The following is a 21,198-nucleotide window of genomic DNA, read 5'->3' as shown; positions in this document are numbered from 1 at the left end:
TCTGAGAAACTGAGAGTCATCCTGATAAAGTAAAATTAATTGCTTTGAAAAAGAAGGCCGAAGGATTTCTTTCAAAATGGATAATTTTCTTATATTAGATTATTCGGAAGGTTCGTAGTATTTTTATTATGAATCTCTGGCGCGTAATGATATGGTTGTACAAATACTCTTTTTACATAAATGCTGAAAATAACGAAGGAGAAGTATAATCAAAATTCGTTCATAAAACAGGTTTCCTTTTTTCAACGAAACAATGCTAAACTAATATATTATTCAATAAAATACTAATTCTTTGAAAATGCATATCTAACCCGAACCTTCTTAAATTTTGCTATGAACATATTTTCTAAACAACCTAATAAAGTACGTAGCTTAACCCGAAAGCAGCGTAGAGCATAACCGTAATTCGTACAAAAAATATGACTCTACGACAACTAACGATAAGTGCCAATCATGATTGCACGTTATTGGTCGTGAGTCACCAAGAAAATTAAATTCCCACGCGTGATTTTCTACTTCTTTACATCGCTGTACACCGCCAATAGACGCATCGCGTGTTCGCGGAACCGACATTATCACCGTGATTTCCACGTTAGAGCTCTCATCGAACAAACAAGTGAAACATCATCCTCGACACTAGACCTCGACGTCAAATAACGAGCAAATTAATTTGTGTCGTTGTTCGTCAAAGGCTCGACCGAAAAAAATAGCAGTCCGGTATAAGTATATGCAGAAAAAAAAGGAAGATTGTCATCGTTGCGTAGTGCTGAGAGAATACTCGTGCTTCTAATTAGACAAATAGAGGATCAATGGATCGCGAGGATCGCAGCGTCGTCGTTCATGTGAAGATCCTTGATGTTTCCCTCTTTGTTACCTCGTGGCTTCCTCTCTGTCTGTATCTCGCGTCCTTATATATATCGAAATCGACCGCGTGTAAAACCAGTTCTGCGACTCGAGGATCGCGAGAGGATAGAGCACCTTATACTCGGTGCACGCGGCTTCTCAAGCAAAATGGTTCACACTGATCACGCTTCATTGTATTTTTCCTGGCCTCACCTTCCTCTACGCGTGCATCCATCGTGGTTCTCCGCTTGTGGATAGTCTGACCCATTCAGGGTATCTCTTCGTTTAGCCGTGTATCGTGTGTCGCTTTTACTTAACTGCGAGGCCGAGCACTCCGCGTCGTGTTCGTCGCGATCCGAAGTGCTTCGAGACTTCTGCAACGATAGCTCGTCGTTGCTTTGTGGCTGCCAAGTGTTTTCTCGCGTGACACTCTGTTTTACATGGAAGAGGGAGTGAAATGTGACGAAGTGCGTCGAACACTTTGCCACGTGGTGTTGATTTCGTCTCGATGGAGCCACGAGCTCGATGATTTTTCATGTTAAGAAAAAATCTGGATATTTGCGGATGATGATCGTCGTTGGTTTTGAGAAATTGTAATTTGTTGACTGCGAATTTAATATATTCGTTTATGACTACATCGAATGTACTTTTTTTTAAAGAAGTGTATTTTAATGACGGTCAAATGTCAGCTGGATTATGAATGGTTTGTCACGAAGTGGACAGAATTATTTACATATTTTTACGGAGAAACGAGTATTTTTGTGTACAGCCTTTTTCTGGTCTTTTAAAATTATGCGAAGAATTTTGAATAAAATAAATTTTAAAACGTGATTTATTCAAGTAGCAGAAATAACTTGTTGCGCAAAAAAGCAATATAATCACACCAATTAACTTATCACTAGATCTCGAATGTTTATGCAAATTTATTTTTTTATGAACTCGACTAAAAAGTGGAATCTAAGCAGAGATTTGTTTCACACGTTAATTACTAAAACCTGTGCTACGTACTTTATATATTTTTGCATATTATATGTATTCTATGCATTTTCGTATTTTTAAGTTTTGTATAAGTGCATAAACATCCGCAATCTAGTTATTACTCTCGATAAATCGGCGAACAGAGCCAGTCGTTCTCCCAGTGACATTTGAAACGAATTGGTATCGGAGCATATATTCCGCGCGTGCACTGTTCGGGACACGCAATTGTGCAGACCTTCGACTGTCAATCGACATTATGAGAATGTCAAAGCATAAGAGAACATTGGCTGAACAAAAGGACATTGACGATCGCGGCGCCGCACAATACTTGGTAATTAAAGGGTGCACGAGAGAGGGAAGACGCGAGCTGGAATCTAATCGCGCGTAGACCGCGCTTTCGATACGAAATCCGTCGTTCATCGGCATCCCATGAATCTCCGCTCTTTTCTTGGCGTCGCTTAAACAAACACCGCGTCTGAACCGATTCGAGACATGCCAGCGTTTCCTTATTCTCCTGCAGCCGAGACGACGCGACGTGCCGTTTATTTAAATTGCTGCAGTGCCTGCTGGCTACGGTTGAAACATTTTAATTTCGCATTATGGGAGACCGCCGTTTATTTTCCAGACGGATTACTCGGTTGCCCGGATAATCGTTTGTTATGGAATTACGCGAAAACCCTCTGGAGTCCGTGAACCTTCGTCTTCTTCTACCTTTTTTGCTTACATATGGAAGTGAAATGAAGGATGCTGTTCCCCGGAAATTTGTTTGGACAATTATGGTTCCTTCTTAGAGACATTTGCTAAACTTAGGATAGAAGTTTCTGTTGAACATTCTTCTACCAGTAATGCAGTATATACACCTTACAATAAAAGGATAAATAAAACTCATAGTTGAATTTACTAGCAGTTAAGACTAAGCGTTTCTCTATTCATAAGCTCGTCACTGTACGAACTGTAGATTATTATTTTTATAAAACAATAACCATCGATAATATCTTATCTATTGGTTAGTTGTTTAACATGTTATTTGGTTAGTAATCGATAATCAAACATTACGTATTGCAAATAAAAGCTTTGTTAATCGTTAACGCTTGTATTCGCATGGTATATGGAATCGTTACATATAGAGTTTAAGACCTTTCTGTTTTGAATGCATATATTTGCACTGTGTGATAACTGAATGGCAGATGGAAATTCACGTCAAATTGGCTGTTTTATATCAAAAAATGAAAATGGTACCTTATATCTGAGCAATTAAATCTTGTAACCGTTTAAAGAAGACGAATGTTTGTATAAATGAGTCAGACGAAATCTCATTTCTTCTGTGTGCAACGTCATTACTTGTGCCTCTGCTGGATCATTATCATTAAGATGTTGGCATATCAGTTAATTACTATGATTGCAAGGAAGGTTCATAGTCGAAATATTAGTCAGCGATTGTAATTTTTCTCTATTTTCAATTTATGGAGTTGATCAATGTGGCTTCTAAACGGCTCATTTATTATTCAATTAGAGAACGAAGTTTGTAAACTACCACAAACGCGAATTTCTTTGAAATTAAAGATCCTGTTAAATTGACACTGATAACACCGTGTTCGTTACCCGTGAAGGTACCAACTCGATGTTTTCTAGTTACACGTTCCCTAAAACCTCTCATTAAGTACTCAAGGGGTAAATTTAGATGGTGCAAGCGGTAAACTGTAAGTCATGCTTCAGTAATAACCTTCGTCATGTAATCATCTCGATCGCGTCGTATTTTCAATATACCTTGAATTCCTCTAAGTGCGCGTCAGGATAATTACATGTTACACACCATAGTAACATTCAATTAACGATGAAGATGTAATAAGTAACACGACGTGTCAACATTGTAATGAAGGGAGTTACTTAACGATATTCTAAGTGGCGCCAAGTTTATGCCTTTTATTACAAAGTCGACTATGATTAGTTTTAAACGCATCCATTTTGCGATTACCAACATATACATATAGTTTTCCCCTAGCTACGAATCTGCTCTGTGATTATCTTTTAAAATCAATTTTTACCAGTAACCAGAAATGAAAAAAGAAATACGGGATGTTTCATCAATTATGTTACAATCGGTATAATTAAATACCTAGTGTAATTAAATAATGTTTCATAAATTTTTCAATACGTTTTTTAAAAGACCCTTTGACATATGAGAACTGAAAGTTAGGTAACGTTAGACTCGTTAACACAAACTCGAAGGAGGTTCATAGACCTCGCTAAGAGATAGGTAACCTTGCAAGGCCTCCTCGCAACCTCTCTCTCCCAGCAAGGAACCCGCTACAAGACATTCAATGGAAGGAGACGAGAACTGGAAAGAGCCTGCTTACCCAGGATGTTGGATGCTCGCGGTATTTAGCAGCCGTTAATGGTTCTAAACAGCTCTTATGGAATGGGCAGTTCCAGTCTATTTCTTTCTCTTTCGCTCCTCCGCGAAGAGACGCAGATTCGACGAGTACTCGGAGAAGCGGTCGTTCAGTTTGCGTCGACCTTCGTCGATTACGCTAATTCTGTAAGGTAACAGCTGGGCAAGGCCTGATTCGGATCCCGTCGAAAATCGCGGCGAACCATTATGATTACAACTCGTCTGTTACATTCTCATTTGCGTTTACAACCGGTCTGGCTGGCAGAGCTGTTGCGAATTTCCGTTTTCCTAAGCGATGTGGCTGGTTGACTCATATTTACGAAGCGAGACGAACGTCGGTTTTTCTTCGAACATTCCTCGTCAGTGAATCCGGAGTAGGTAAGGCAGAGAGTCAAGATCATTAACAATCCTTTCCCTCAGGCATTCTTCGTCACGGTTTACCGATCGATCAGATGTTCCGTCCGGCAGTGTATATAGTCTCTTTGTGCTTTACCAAGTTCTTGTTGCGGTAGCCAACAGACATGACTCAGACTTTATTAGACATTCCGTTGAACGTACGGCAAGAAGATAGTACGAAGCTTGCGTTCCCCGTTTTTACGCTTTCGAGATAAAACATTACGCTTTTACGAGATAAAACAAAAAGAAAAACATTTGTCTATCGATATTGAAGGCTCATATTGGTAGATTCAAGATCTATATAGAAATAATTGGTTTTTGTTGAAAAAAATCATAATTAAACTAGTATGTTTGTTTTTCTTATTTCTGTATACGTTTTCAAATTGCTATAAAATTTCATCAGTACAACCATGATAGTCGTGCCTAACTACGATGCTAAAGAACTTTTAAAATGTACTATATAATACATAATATACAGGGTGGTTGGTAACTGGTGGTACAAGCAGAAAGAGGGTGATTCTACGCGAAAAAAGAAGTCGAAAATATAGAATAAAAATTTTTTTTTAATTTTTTTTCTTTTTTTAAATTTTTCCATCGAGACAACGATTTACAGTGAGATCCGTTATAACGAGACGCGATAAAGTGCACGCGTACCGAGCGAAAATTCAAAGTTGATTTTCTCGAAAACAAAGCCTCAAACGAAAAATTTTTATTCTATATTTTCGACCTCTTTTTTCGCGTAGAATCACCCCCTTTCCGCTTGTACCACCAGTTACCAACCACCCTGTATATCTACATAAGTATTATGTATGGTAAGTATTTGAATACTTTCATGAACCACCGTACATGTCTTCTATGTCCAGATTATTCCTGACCTTACCCATATGTATTTCTTTAATCCTTCGCCAAGAATATATATGTATGTCAAAACATGCATCCCTTCTTCCTTGACCTAAAGCGCGGTTGGTCGGCTACTCTTTGACACTTTAATGCGTAGGGTGCGAGGAGGCAACGGTTATGTCGCAATCGTAATACACTTTGTAATTACCGGTCGTCATTATGATCGTGCTACTCGAGTTGACGCGATGATTACGGTGCACCGACGTAAATAAATCGCGAATGCTCGGCTACGGTTCGTGGCCACTGAACAGCCCGCAGCAACGAGCACGATCAGGTAGTGCACAGCGATTAACGCAGCGACGGCCTCGCTTGTACGGAGTTATCGCGGCTGAGATTGAATTTTACCTGGCAACCGTCCGAGTCGCGAGCTTTTTGTTTGTCGGACGTGTCTGACTCGACGTCCGCCGTTTTTGTTCTGGCTACTCGAGTTGGGTGGTGCGACGCTTTCTTCTAAGCTGCCAGCGTTTAAACCTCATTTACAAGGTAAATTTGGATACGCTGAGTGATCGTACATACATCGTGTTCCTTGATTTCAACTCATTAATACACAAGGTTAATAGCAAGTTTCATATAACAAGATCATGACTTGTAGAAGCGGATTATAGCAGTTTCTTATTGTAGGTTACTGGGGCAAAATTGTGTTTATGGCTCGACATATCGTTAGCATCCTCATGTATTAGATATTAGAATTGAACTTTCAAATTTAGTGTTAAGATTTACATATAAATTACAGTTTTCGTGCGCCAAGTTTAGTTTCTCGCTGTTCGAAGGTGTTAAAGGATGTGGAAAATTTCTGGGCTTCTTATTAATTTTTATATTATATTGCACAATTAATCGTTAAATATTTGAAGCATTTTCTGATAGTTTAAAAATATATACAAAATTTATTAATAAACAGAACTTAATTCCTATTACCTTTACCATAATACTATGATGATCTATTTCTAAATTATTTTATATCTGCCAATCATAAGAATATTCTAACTACAATTCATTTTATAAAATAGAGTGTCTGTCACATATTTTAACATCTCTCATCTACATTCATAAGTCTATCAAAATCCATCACAAAGAGTTTCCATTCAAATTTCAATTCTCCTTCCTATTACCTCTACGTTTCTCACAAACAAATGTCATTCTATGCAGATAATCTTTGAATCTTCGAATTTCGCTCCGATTGGTCTCTCGTACAAATCGGTATTCAAGCAATTAAGGTAGTCGGTATCGCCCGATCATCTACGTTTGGTTCAGAAGAATTTTCCCTCTCTTTCCTCTGACGACACATAACGGCATCGTTGCGTCACGTGGCCAAGGATCGACGAATCCTCAAGACCCGCGCATGAGCACCACATAATAACGAAGTTTATCTTCAAGGAACGAAGCTAGTCGGAATCGTAGAGTCGCGTGATTAACTAGCCAAGGGAAGAGGACGATTGTGACGGCGAGGTGTCCCGATGGGGAACAGCTTCGCGTAGGAATGGATATACCGTGTACCTCTAATTATTGTCGCTATCACAGCATTTATCATTCGAGCGTCAGCAATGGCGACTAGGGGGAAGCATTGCATTTAATTCCAATTAGTCGTCGCGATCCGAAACCAGTTTCGAAACCACCGAGGATCCATTCGATGAGGAACTATGTATTGCCTCTTATTCTCTCGTCGAGATATCCTTCGCACGTGTGAGATACAGTGGAACCACGCACCGCGATTACTCTAGCTCACGAGCTTTCCTATTCCTCCTCTTTTCTTCCTTCATTTTGTCTTTTTGAGATCAGCCACGCCGCCACTGCCTATCTTTTCTACCGTTGTCGTAGTTATCGGTTGTTTCGTAATTTGAATAATTTATGACGTCGATAAGGATAGAGGCAGCCAGAATAGAAAAGAATCTAGCTGGGTGTATGATTAACTGTTGCTTCCAAATCCTTCATCGAGCGCATGCTCGGTGTTTCTATATATCGATAGATTCGTTTGTTTTAAAATCGTAATAAAAACCTTTACAGAGTATTCCAAAGTATGAAGCTCTGCGATTATCGCCCGAACTATCTACTGTAAAAAATATTTCAAGTAGAAATTTCTCTGGTTCGAAGAAGTCATTTTATCACTAATACAAATTTTGTTTAGGTGGACGTACTTGCAAAATTTCCAAGAAATGGAGCTATACGTTTTCATTTAGATAAATCATTTCCTGATGAATTTATTCATCAACAATACCTATTGTACGAAATGTTAAGAGATGTTAAGTTTTGTGAACTTGTAATTTGAAGTATTACGACGATGCTTCCGTTTGAAGCTTAACATGTTCGAAGCTTCATGCAGTCCTGAAGCAACTAGGAATTCTACAGACTTGTTCACACCGATGGAAGTAGCCTATGTACCTGTCTCGACTCGTACCTTTCATTACTCAACTAAATGTACACAAACGTTTAACGAGTGTTAAACCCATAAAGGTGTTGCTGACACTATGAGCTCGACGCCTCCGCTTCTTCGAGCCGAGGTATTCCGTTACTTTCTCAAAGTGGGCTACGCAGCACGTATCCAAGTCAGAAACGAGAACAATTTCATTTCATTTGTGAAAAATCGTTTGCTCGGTCAGTATATTAATGATCTTTTATCTGCCTTTTCTTCTGCGTATATTTTTACGTTTATTTATAAATTTCCAGACAATTAGAAGCACACAGAACGAACGATTCCACGTTAAAAAAATGAAGAACGTACTTGATGATTTATCTTGTGATCTTCATATGGAAAAACCATGTAACTCTGACGTGTGATTGAATTTTATCTTTGCAGGATGACTCGCGCGTCATATCGCACTGTCGTGTAAACGCTTTGCACAATGAATAGCTTCAGCAGCTCGCAAATACCTGTTCGTGACAATAATACGCACGGAAACGTTCGAAAATAACTCACATTTTCTGTTATTTACTGTATCGCGTGGAACACGATGGATAGTTACATAAAATATCTGAACGACGTGTTCCTTGATATAATACCCCTTTTTCCCTGGATAGAAATGAAGGGACCATGTTGACTTTTACACGTAATATCAATGATATGATCAGAAAATTCATTCGAAACCTACATCCAGGAAGCGTGACGGAACGTTCGATAAAGTGTGATGATACGCCGTCGTAGATGGTGACTATATTTCTTAACGAATAACTTTGGAGCAGGGGAACTCCAATGAATTTACTTTTTTACAACACCCGCATGATTGCTGCTAGTTCTATCAGATTAAATCTTTGGAATGTTTAAGTAAGCTATAGGGAATATGTCGTAAAAGCAAAAAAAAGAAGCGTGTAATGTGATCAACTTTAGCTCGTCAGAGCTTTTCTAATTATCCATTTATGCATTAAAAAAATAACAGTTTTAATTTTCAGAATAAATTTCTTTTAAAAAGAAGTTCCAAGATCGCTTTCTAAATTATTATTACGACATAGGATTGGGAATCTAATCGGCTTTTCACTCTTTTTAGTTAAAACGTGTAATTCTGAAACTGAAGAGGACACAGGCTTCATTATTTTCTGTGGTTTCCATCGTGTAATTCAATATTAGATTTACTTACTATCGTATTATTTTACTTTATTTTTATATGTCTCGTTAGGTGCATTATAACCATGCAAGTTATCTATAAAAATTATTGGTTTATACTACTCGTATGAAAGCAAAAAACTACATAATTAATGAAATACGAAGAAAACTGCGAGTTAAACAAACAATATAGTATTATTTTCCCTATGGAAGACAGTGCATAGCACGATTGTATCACATGCGTATATAAATATGGAAAAGACATTTTACTCCTCCGGCTCCTCCAGCTCGGCAGACTATCCTTCCAATAATTTGTTTTGCAAACGAGCCTTAAGGTGTGCGATAAGCATGACTGGTCGATGAAGCTTGTCATGCGGATTCTCGTCCTCTGTATATCTCGCTTTCTTTGCTCCTTCGCGTCCTTCTCTCTCTCTCACTTCCGTTTTCTGCTGTTCTCGTCCGCGTGCACGCCTTATGTGTACCAACCTGTCGAATCGGTTGCAACTCGACTTGTCCCTTCAGACGGAAGAAACGACCAGGACGGTCTCCATGGCCGCAAGATACCATCGAACTTTTTTGCGTGGGTGATTGATCGAGGACCCAGCTAGCTCGCCCTTACCAACCAATCTTCGCATAATGTGCTTTGCTCCTTCTTTCGTGGCTTATTGTTTGCTCGTTCTCGTGTAGCTACGCGTGTAAGGGATGCGCAAGTTCAATGATAACGTTCTGCTGCACTTATGCTGCACGATTTTTCACGATGGCGATTTTGTTTATGGTAATTTGAAGCTGGTTTCTGTGGAATGATGAGTGGCCGAGATATTGTATTATATTTAGTAGTTGAGAATGATTAATCACACTACAAAATAGATTTATTGTTTTGTTATGCTGTGTTTAATATTTGGAAAGATAATTGATTGTATTGTTAAATATAGTTAGTAATAGAACCTCGTTTATCTGCAGTTGGTTTATATGAACAAGTTAATGGTCAACTTTAAATGGACGTATTCTTATAATAAACATATGCAATCATTTCTTTTTATTGAGAATGAATTGTACTTACATATTAAAGAAGGGACAGTTGAACGTGATATAGAATCAATTGATCAGTTCCAGTTTTCCGAATATCAGCACCTATTGAAGTCCGAACTAATAAGAAGAGATTGTCGAAACTATTCGATTATCCAAATTGTTTTTCTCTCGACTTGTCCGGATAAACGAGGTTCAGCGAGGTTCTACTACGATAAAATTCTACTCATCTGAACTCTATTCATTGGGATTCCTGTTGATTAAATACACTTATCTAAACGTAAACTCCTACTATTTGAATAAGAAATTGTAGGTAGTAGGGAGAATCAATGAACTCGTATTAATTCCAAACGTATGAACTGTTTGTCTCTTGACATGTTCAAATGGAGTTTTCTTGTACGTATCAAAAATTCACCTAAATCTATTAACTTAATTCAACTTCATTAAAACATCAATTACGAATTTATCGCGACCATGCAAAGTTTTGCGAATCCATAATAAAAATCAGGTTTCGATCCCCATCCCTGTTCAAATCAAATCGTTTGTTAACAACTACGAAACCTTAAATATTCCTAAAAACAATATGAAAAGAACAATCCAGGGCTCTCACGCGATTGAATTGCGTAAATATCGATGTCCTCGCGAGCAAGGCCCCAGTGATAACGATCGGCATCGATGCACGCACGTTTCAAGACACGCATCACACAGGTTGGCGAGGAGCGCGGAGCAGCCTGGCAAGCCGAACGACCGCAATTAACCTTACGTAACTTGTTGGGACGTTCCTGGTGGCCTCAGCAGGCTATGAGCCGCAAAGATAAACTGCACACAATGCGTCGCACGGAAGGCTGAGTCCGCCTTGGAACCGGCCTGAAACGAGACGTAAGACGGTGTCTTCCTCTTCGTTTTCGTCCGTCCGCGTCTCGCGAATATATCGGGCGATAATTGTTTTTAGTGCCTCCACGCCACCAGGAAGGCGGACACGCCGGCCACATGCTAATCGAAATCGTAAATCCGACCGATAAGAACCGAGCCGCGGTTACAAGCTCGCGCGACGTATTCGCCGCATGGAACGAAGCTCCGCTGGCAGAGAGAGACCTTTCTATGCTCACTGCATTATGATCCGGTTTCGATGCGGTGGGCAGACATTTTTGTCACGCTGTCATTAGCGTGCGTTGCTTTTGCCGATAAACCGCTACGTTGTCCAGATATTTTCGTCCTTATTTATGTATCGAGCCTAACCCGCCTTTGGCCGGTGAGGAAAGTCGGCTTTTCACGCGCGTGACATTGATTTTCGAACTTCGGTGTTTTGCTTCATGTTTGTAAGATAGTTCAATGAGAGATGCTAATGGAGGCTCTGCACTGTTTGAAGTTTACGCATTTTAGCTCTTCCAGAATTATGGATGCACGCTATTATGGCTTGTTTTATGAAAATATCGTTTTTCAACAAGAAATATTTTACGTTCTTATATTTCGATGGAAGAAATAAACAAAAAATGACCTTAACTCGAATTTTCAGAATTCACCAAGAATTTACATCATCGTTTAAGTACCACTTATTCTGGTCTTTACAAAATGTCCTCTTCGTAGCGAGAAGTTGAATATTTCAGAAACCCGCAAGAAACACTCGGAAGAATTCATTGCTATGAGACAAATCTTCCAGAATAACGATCCGATCCAATAGTAAATTGTTATCTAAATGAAGCATATATACGTTATTCAATTAAATTTTTTCCTAAACTTACGAACTTTTCCAAGCAATAAATATCCAGAATTCCTTCGGAATATCTTAAAATTAGCAATAAAGCTGTTGAAAAACTTTGGAACGTGCCTGAAGATGCTGAAGATGAAACAGCTATGTATTTCGAGCGGTAAAATGAGCTACCTCTCGAAAAACTCGGGAATCGTATGGAGAATTCGCGAATGGAGAAAAAACAGGGGAATGCATTGTTGGCCGTTTACGCATGCTCCGCGTCGAAACTATTTGCACAAGCGGTCCCAGCGAAAAAGCGCGGCGCCCACGGTGTCTTTGGCCGCTGGATGGAAAGAACACGGGATAATATGCAGTGTCGTATTGCTAATAATAGAGAGCAAGTATCCACGTGTCTGGCCAGTGCGGATATTATTATCGATTCCGTTACAGGGAATTGTCCTTAACGTAATGGCACGCTTCTAAAGCGTTACGACCGCGTGCCGTCGTGCGACTTTATGAAGGAGGAAGGCCGCGTAAAGGGTTTTCGCGGTTGTGTTTATGCGACCCTTAAAATTCGACGATTGCCTTTACGCCATGTGATTAACATACTTCAATGTACGTATCGTAAAAGCGCCGATGGAGAGTATCATCGTGGCGTTACAACATTCGCGAATAAATAACCTAGCGTCACGTGCAATTGATTTTCTACGCGGAGATGAAGCTTTAAAAGTCGTCAGTCGTTTCCATGCGATTACTGTGTTCGTGTTCTATGCGCTATAAATATCTCGCTTCGATAGGATTGATTTAGAAAGATCCTTGTGCCAGCAAATAATAGATGCTTATTTGGTATGTATTCTAACAAAAGTAATTTACGCTTGTGTATACATGTAGAGTGGCCCATGAAAGTATTATTCGAACACTTGTAGAAATCTTTTATGCATATACTTTGTAGGTCATATGAAACATGTTGAATGTCAGTGTATATAGAAAGCATATATAGAGGCTACCGGATATTTAGTGCAAATACATATTTCGCAGAAATCATGAACGTATTTAAACAGACAATTATCCATTATATCGATAAACCACAATATTCAGCGGGAGCATTTTTAAAATTTAAGTATTGTGCGTCGAAGATGGATATTCATACTGTATACTAATTGCTTATTAAATATATGTTTGCAGTAATTATCTTAATATTCCTACATACATCTTCAGACTAGCTCCAAATTTTACCAACACAGTTATCACATTCGTGTGTCATTATAACGCTAATGAAATTTTAAAACCTTTTATATGGCACACAATATACACATAGAAGTTTTCCATGTAAATATTTGAATACTTTCATGAGCCACTGTATAAAGTACAAAACTCCTCCTATCGGTAATTTACAGAAATAACATACACGCGTAATCGGATTAGTGGAACGTAATCATAAAGAGGAGCATGGAAAGAGCGAAAGAGAGAGAGATTGGACGTTGGTCGCGCATCGCATTATTTCTGCGCCGTAACGCGCGATAGAATTCATGATTTAACGCACGTCTCAACTCGGATTCCTTCTTTAGCAAGTCCCGACGATCATCGTAAGCGGAAACGAACGACGTGACGTTTCGAGAGGGAGGACAAGAAGGAGGAAATTTCGTGTCAGAAAATCAAGGAAACGCGCGGGGGGAATATAATTCGAACGCGAACGACTTCTCGTGTTCAGCCTGTGAAACCAGTGGTATTTGCATTGAAACGATAAGTTTATTCGGTAAAGACATATGTATGTAGTCCATTTATTAATGTACGGTATGCAAGACATTTTAGGCGCGCAAGGATATTCGCGCGAAGACATAAAGGTTCGATATTTGTTGACCGTTGACACGTTGAGCATCACGATGGTCTAAACTTTTTAGATCGATTAAAATAAAGCAAATTTCATGAACCAAAAAGCTTTCAACAATGCAGATTGTCAGAAAAAGGTGTGCAAATACAATATAATATTGTTCAAAAATTAAATGTCTCGCTGTATATTTCGATCTATTGTGGCTCTTGGGGAAAATATATAAAATTCGCGTGACAGTCAACATGTTAACGAACCGCGATCGCGATCCTTTGTCGAAGGAAAGAGAGACCGTTTTTCTTGTTCCATGTTACCTGTACGGTTCGAGGAATTGTTGGCGAAATTACTGTTGGTGTCCGCTTGACAATGTCGGCGTAGGACGTGGGAATTTGTGGCCAGCGATAGGTCAGCAATGAACGCCTATTTCAATAGCCTTGATAGAGGTATCGCGAATGGAATTACGGCGAACAGTAATATTTCGTATTCACAGCTGGAAAGAAAATATTTCGTTACGGTTCCTTATGGCACTGGAACGGAAAAAATTATCTAGTCGTGATCGTACATCTTAAATATAATTGTAATATATGAGACATTCTTCTTTTCATCATTGAGATCACATTTTGTTAAATTTTCTCATAACAAGCTTCGTTTAGATGAACTTAACTATCTGTGGAGGTCGCGTTTGATCTGATAGGTACATATAAAACCTTTTTATAGAACAATGTTTTCGAGGATAACTGTTATATAATGACTCAATACTGCCTACACGTGTACTGCGGACTGCAATTGAAATTTACAACAACAAAATTGCAGCTGATGTCATTAAAAAAAACGTTTCATTGCAATAACCGTAATGAATCGTATCTTTATTTAACGTTCCTTTATTTATGACACACTCTGCTTTTTTCCGAATTTGTATCTTCAAAAATAGAAAGCTTTAATTATGCCCTTGTTCTTTTACGGTACGCTCATAAAGAAAGAGGAATTCAAGTGTGCCAGGGGAATGAAACCACGAACTTACTCGTTCTTCCACTCCGTCTATTTAAAATACCCATATAACGTTAGCGATGTTAGAGATGATTGTTATCCGATGATAGCATCAAAACATCTTTTACCGCATGTAAATTAATATTTAATTGATAAAAATGTTAGTTATTCAGATTTATCAAAGAAATGAGATTTCTTCTCATAATCGATTAACGAACGATCAACTCTTACTCCGATATAAGAATGTATATGTATATTATCGCTCATTGTTATTGCATGGAACTTCTTTGTTCAAACCAATATAATGATAATACTAGCATTTTTCAGATTACGATACTGAAAACTGTTTAATTGCCAAAAATGGCTGCGCCAACAACTCTTCTTAATTTGTCTCAATCAACTTCTTGCCTCGTGAAGAAAAGCCAGCAGTCGGTGAAATTCCAGTCGACAACTGCCTGTCACCGAGATGGCGTGGGACGTGGGAATTTGTGGCTCGCGATAGGGACGCGAGGGGCGTCAGAATGCTTGGCAAATAGCTTCGATACCGATGCCTCGAGTGGTATCGATACCTCACCCCGATCAAATGCCATTCTCGACCACGGTGGACACGACCAGTTGGTTCGACTGAATTAAAACTCGCCTTGAGACGCGTGTCTTTCTTATCGCTTAGAAATTATTGTCAGTAATTTATTCTCGATTGCACGAATCCTGCGAGACTTCACACCTGGATAGCTCAGATCGTAGAAATAACACGGATCGTTTGTGTCGACTGCAAATGTCTGGCAATGTAGCGTCAAAGTGGCGCCTCGAGCCTCCACGCACAAAGCTTTCGCGACGCCAAGCGCCAGTTTCCAATGTTTTTCATTTCTTTTTTCTCCTCTTTCTCTTATATTTCTCGTATTTTTCCCCCATTTTTTTTTCTTTTGAATGACAAACATACGATCGTCGTCGTTGAAATCGCAGACGCTAATCGTATTCCCGCTAATAAATCAACGTCGATCGAGAAACTGGTCTACGAAACCAGGCAGACTTGGCTTGATTTGAGCGTGTGTGTTTTGATCATTGCGTAAAAATTAATTAAATATCGATGTTGTATATCGCCGTCACAGGTAGTTAACAGGGCGTCACAGGACCCGACAGGCAGATATAAAACGGCGGACGCATGGCTAATCACGGTTTTGCGGAATCGATTCGAACGTGGTCGGCGTTCCAACGACGCGTAGAGGCGTGCGTATGTCTCTTCGTATAATTATCCAGACGTACAATATTTTCCATCGTGCAATGTCTCAATTTTAGGTGTATGCAACAACGAAATACACTACAGATCGCCGAGTTTCACCTCTGTGCCACGCATCGAAGTAGTCTCTGTTTTATAAATGGCTACTTTCTAACTATATTATTACCGCTATCTTTGATCGCCGCTGAGCTCTAATTAAAAGTTGGATCAATTAATTTCACGGTAGAGCGGTAAAGTGTAATGATACATTTATCAAACGACAACCAAATTGTCCGTATATGTGTGCGTACATGGAAATAATTTTATAATTTGATTTCCTACCCACGCGCCGCTTTTTCTGGATTTTAAATTAACTCGTAGCGTTAATGAAGTGGAAGCGAATATAATTACTCGAGAGAGGTAATGTTTTTCTTGCTTGTTGTAACGTCTTTATTCTTCGAATTCCAGCCAAGTCATATGCGATAATCACTTGGAATATCGTATACGAGGGAGCAAGAATTCCTTCGATAAACGATACGACGTTAATCAATTAATTTCGAGCTAAAGTGATAAATTATAATAACAAACTTTTATTACAGGTTCCGAATTACCTAACGTAGATACTTCGTAACTTGTTTTGCTGTCTACGTATATACTTACATTCGTGTTCATGTATATTTATAATTCCTCTTCTTCTCACAGCATTAACGGAAGAATCTATTACGTGTTAGACCATGTTGGCCTCGCGAGTTTCTCGCGCGGAAATCATGAAATCGCTATGACGTTGCTCGAGCATCATCGTTCACCTGTGAAATCACCTGACATATTGAGTGTCGACAGGTTATTGCGATCCAGACATCCGGCGATTTTCTAATATTACGTCTGCGCCTCTCGAAGCGACTCGTGTTTTCATGCATAACTTTATTGTTGTCGGGCTCACTGAATGAAACGGTAGTCATATCATGCCCTATAAGTATGCCACTTGACTCCGCGCAATCGACACACACGATCTCGCTGTAGATCGCTCGATCGTGATTCAGGTCTCTGATGATAGAGACCCGTTGAACTTTAAAATGCTCGCCAAACTCGTGGAAACGAGACCCATTCACAAGAGACCGTATACTCCGTGCGAATGTTCAGCAAGGAAATGGATGAAACTATAAAGTCAAGAGTCTCAGGGCGATTAGAGTGCTTCCACACGGAGACACGTGTATGAGAAACACAACTAAGAGTGAAGTATAGGAAGAGACTCAGGGATGCAGTGTTCATCCTAATAAGGTAGTTGGCTGTTCTATTTCCTATAATTAATGACTTTGTAACGAAAGCTACTTTTATTGAATTATTCGGCTTGTTAGGTACATAATAACGTACGCTAATAAACAGAAACGAGATACGTGATACGATGAAATTGATATTACAAAAAAATGATCTATGTTATGACTTACTGTGCAGTGAAAATTAACAACTTTGTCATGGTTCCACAACTGCACACTTTAATTAGATACGATTCTGTAGTAATTCAAAGTAATTATAAAATTCACATATGTTTAACAAAAGACTGTAACGGAATTTCTCTGTAGATGGAGCGTTACGAAACTCGATTGTAAGAACGGCAAGAGAATCGGGAAGAGAATGTTGGTTGCGTTAATCAGTTTAATGATGTAAAACGATCATGAATAAAGAGAGAAGAGAAAGGGGCGGGGGAAAGAGGTACAAACTGCAGCAGTAATTTCAGATCAGTCTTCTCGCGTTTCGGCGGGCAGACTAATCTGCGAAATATAATTAGCTCTGGTGACTAACGCGAACGGTTCTGCTAAATTTAGCCAAATGCAATCATAACAGCGCAGGTGGCCATTTTACCCTTTTCAAGTGTTTGACAAGCCGGGATTATACGAGCCGCTACACGCAGCGAGCCTAGTAGTGAGTCACACTAGGGCTAATTATAATCCTTTCGCCCGTAGGTATCCACCTGGTCTCTTCTTTTGTTCTCCTATTTCATCGTTTCAAACGCTAATTTGTATCTCCAACGATAATAATATAAATTATAGGCCTTTTTGAAGAGCAAATATGGATTAAAAGGGATTAGGAAATCTTTTGCTGACTGAAGACCGTATAAATTACTCGTTGATTGAGAACTTTCGTTCCTTCCTCTGTCCTTGGGTTACGACTAGGTTTACTGGTGTTACAGTACTATCAATATTGGTCCAATTGAAATTACATATGTAATACTGTTGACTTTGAGCGTGGAGAAGGCATTGGCCGGTACTTTTTCATTAATTACGTATTCTATTCCTTCAAGAGCTAGCGCATAAATTCTAATAAATCATATTTCTACGATGAATGTAATTATACACAGGCTATTACTATGATTATGTTCAGCACAGACTATAATGTATTCAAGTTGAAACAGTATATGTTAATTATAATTTCGAAAATGGGATACGTAATTCTGTTTATAATGTAATTAGAACAATCCGCAGACATGTGCCTAAAAAGTTACTTCGACCATTCGCGGAGAGACGCGATCGCGAGAAAGCACGTCAACGGGAGTCGTAAATTCCCGTTACGATTAGATAATCGACGCCACGAAATTATCGATTCCCTGATTTCTGTTACGATAATAGAGGTGCTTCAATTGAGGTTATACTGAATTAACAGGTATAAATTAACGTTTATTCCAACAACTTTGTAAAGAAGATAATTACACTGATGCGTATGTATAAGTTACATAAGTGATTGATTTAAGGATAGAAACCCGGTAATGACATGTTGACTATTCTAACGATGAAGAATAAGTGAGGTACAGTGACGATGCTGTGTCGGAGGAAAGCTAGTCGTGGGTGGGTCTAATCTACAAGAAGGAGCTGATTTGTCAAGGGTAAGGTTTCATTGGGAGAGTGAGGGAAATACTTCGCTGTCAATTGGTTAATTTTCTAGGTTGGTTGGCGAGGAAGGGTGCTAACCGCCCCCGAGAGAGAGAGTTGCTAGTGGGAAGCATCATATGTGAGAAAACTAACTTTCCCGTAGCAACAATAAGGTTTAGAAACGATTCGGTAAAGAGATGTTTGGTCGGTCTGAAGGACCTTAGCTAGCAAATTTCTAAGATTTATGATGGGTCCTTAAGACTATTGAGGGTACGCAGTAAGAATGAGCGGACATCTGGTTCCCATCTTGCCCGCGGTATGTGGCCTGGTCTAGGTAGTGTCGCCCGACGTAACAGTTAGCTTGATACGCATTGTATCATTCTAATAATAGTAAAATAACCTGAATTTCAATTGATTTTTAAATGATAAACAATTATTTAAAATTCCACAGTTCACAATTCTAGCGAAGTTTAGGAAACAAATCAAGTGCGTGAAAGATGTCAGACGGATACGTAATTGCGAAACGATAATACACGATACATGGCGCCACGATAAAGTTTCTATCTCAAAGGTCATGGAATTAACCGAGGCATATCAATATGTCGTGAACTTTCTTCCAATTATCCGACTGGATCGCTTTCTGAATCACACTGATGGTTATGTTCCTCGCTGTTACAGGTGCAGAAGAAAATGCGCGTGAGGTCAAGGTGACGGTAGAGCATGGAGACCATGCAAGACAGCGGCGGGCTGTATGTCGATGGCTCGAAAGGAAGTGTCGCGTCGGGTTTACCCATCTCGAAAACAGTGAATCAGTTGAAAATAGTGGAAAGTGGTAATGAAAGTGGCAAGGTGCTGACAGCAACTAAATCGGAGATGGATCCATATAAGGAATTGGAGTTATATCTCGCCAAAGTAAACGTGAGTTTCCCACGTGAATTTTTATACGCGATTTCTTTTTATAAAGTAGAATTGTATTTTGTGAAAGAATTTTATTTTATAAAAAGATATTCCATATGTGGTCAATTGAGAAATCTACATACATCCATTGAATTTTGTGTATCCAATTTATCGGTAAAAACTAAAAATGTTCTTTATTACAACATCATTTACACTCGCTAACATAAAAGCATGTAAAATGACTTTGAATTTAACTTAGTATACCAACGAATGTCGAATGGGAATTAAAGAGCTATTCACTTTTAGTTCGCAGAAGTCGCAGAAAGAAATTGCTTTAGAAATTAGAAGCCCTTTAATTTTATCATGTATAACAGGTACATATATTTCCTCTTTTATAATATTGCATATTTTTTTTTACTTTTCCTTCTTAGCGTTATTTTTTCAAATATGTGTAGAAGTTCAATTTGCTACAATATTTCAAGTTTAACGGGCGTATGTAGATTTTTGTAACTCACTGCAATTGTTTGCCGAGAATGTTGGACGTTTTACGTTTAATATCAAAGTGAAGTGATATCACTGACGCTGATTGATAATTTTAATCACGGTCGAACGTAAGCGACGTTTTTAATGAAGCGTTAATACGATCCCGTTCATAAGACGAAACTCTTCTTCGACACGACACAACACGGTTCAGTTAGGAATCGATCATCTACTTTATCGATGTTTTCGCTGAAACCGTGCACAACAAATTGAATGTGACGCCATGACCGCTGTGCAAGATTCCAAAACACGTTTCGTCCATGACCGTCGGGTCCAACACGTCGTTTTCTTATTTCCCCTCGTCCTTTCCTTTTATTCTGTCTTTGCTTACCGCGGCACGGTTGTTTTAGAGACCTCAACTACAAAACTAAATGCCTTGAATGACACCCGAAAGCGTAAGCCAGTTTTCGCCTTCAAGTTTTGTCTTTCAACGTCCTATCAGTTTCGGGGACTGACGCGAAATCGTATTAAATTTGCATCTCAAGAACTTCCACTCTGGTAGACAAGGAATTTTAATAGCTACTGGATATTTTTCATAACTAAAGAATAATCTCTAAATAATTCAAATTGTTCTTCTTTTAAATTCTATTGTGGACCAGTTTTTATTGTATAATTATTTAGCATTTTTTAACAAGTAGGTATATTTTTCTTGCGCTTCTAGTACGTTTTAATGTTTGGATGCAGATTAAATATCATCAACAATTTTATGAAATCACGAAAGAGAGCAATAGCTTACATCGATTCAAGCTCTAAAGATATTCACCGATAGTAACTAATACCGCATCATTGGAATCCTTCTTACTCTCGCCGCCTAAATTGGTACACCTGTTTCAGAATCCCTACCCAACGAATTTAAACGGCGCGAGGCTCCTGCGGTATGAGAAAAAGACGCGCGCGACCGGTTACCATTCGCGAGAGTCAAAAGCTTGTACCTGGCCGCGTACATGAGATCCACGGAGCAATTATTTCTTACGAATCGTGTTGGTGCGTCGATGTAGCTCGTCTAAGTAGTGTATATAGACCTCGTAATGCACCGATGCATGTCAACACATTGCAAGGCGAACATCGAAACCGATATTTACACCGAGCAAACAGAGGATTTCGATCGG

General features: G+C 39.0%; 1 protein-coding gene across 2 annotated transcripts in view; it reads left to right on the top strand.

Moving 5' to 3' along the window:
* LOC126869345 (rho GTPase-activating protein 7) overlaps positions 1-21,198 on the top strand; it is a 349,000-nt gene that overhangs the window by 11,293 nt on the left and 316,509 nt on the right. For both annotated transcript variants that reach the window (XM_050625732.1, XM_050625733.1), the window contains exon 2: positions 19,331-19,570. In XM_050625732.1, the coding sequence (XP_050481689.1) occupies positions 19,373-19,570 (198 nt within the window). In that variant the 5' untranslated portion in view covers positions 19,331-19,372. The remainder of the gene's footprint in view (positions 1-19,330; positions 19,571-21,198) is intronic.

This window comes from Bombus huntii, chromosome 9 (assembly GCF_024542735.1).
Source record: "Bombus huntii isolate Logan2020A chromosome 9, iyBomHunt1.1, whole genome shotgun sequence".
NCBI lineage: Eukaryota > Metazoa > Arthropoda > Insecta > Hymenoptera > Apidae > Bombus > Bombus huntii.
Note: the sequence above shows the minus strand (reverse complement) of the source record. Positions and strands in the feature narration are given on the sequence as shown.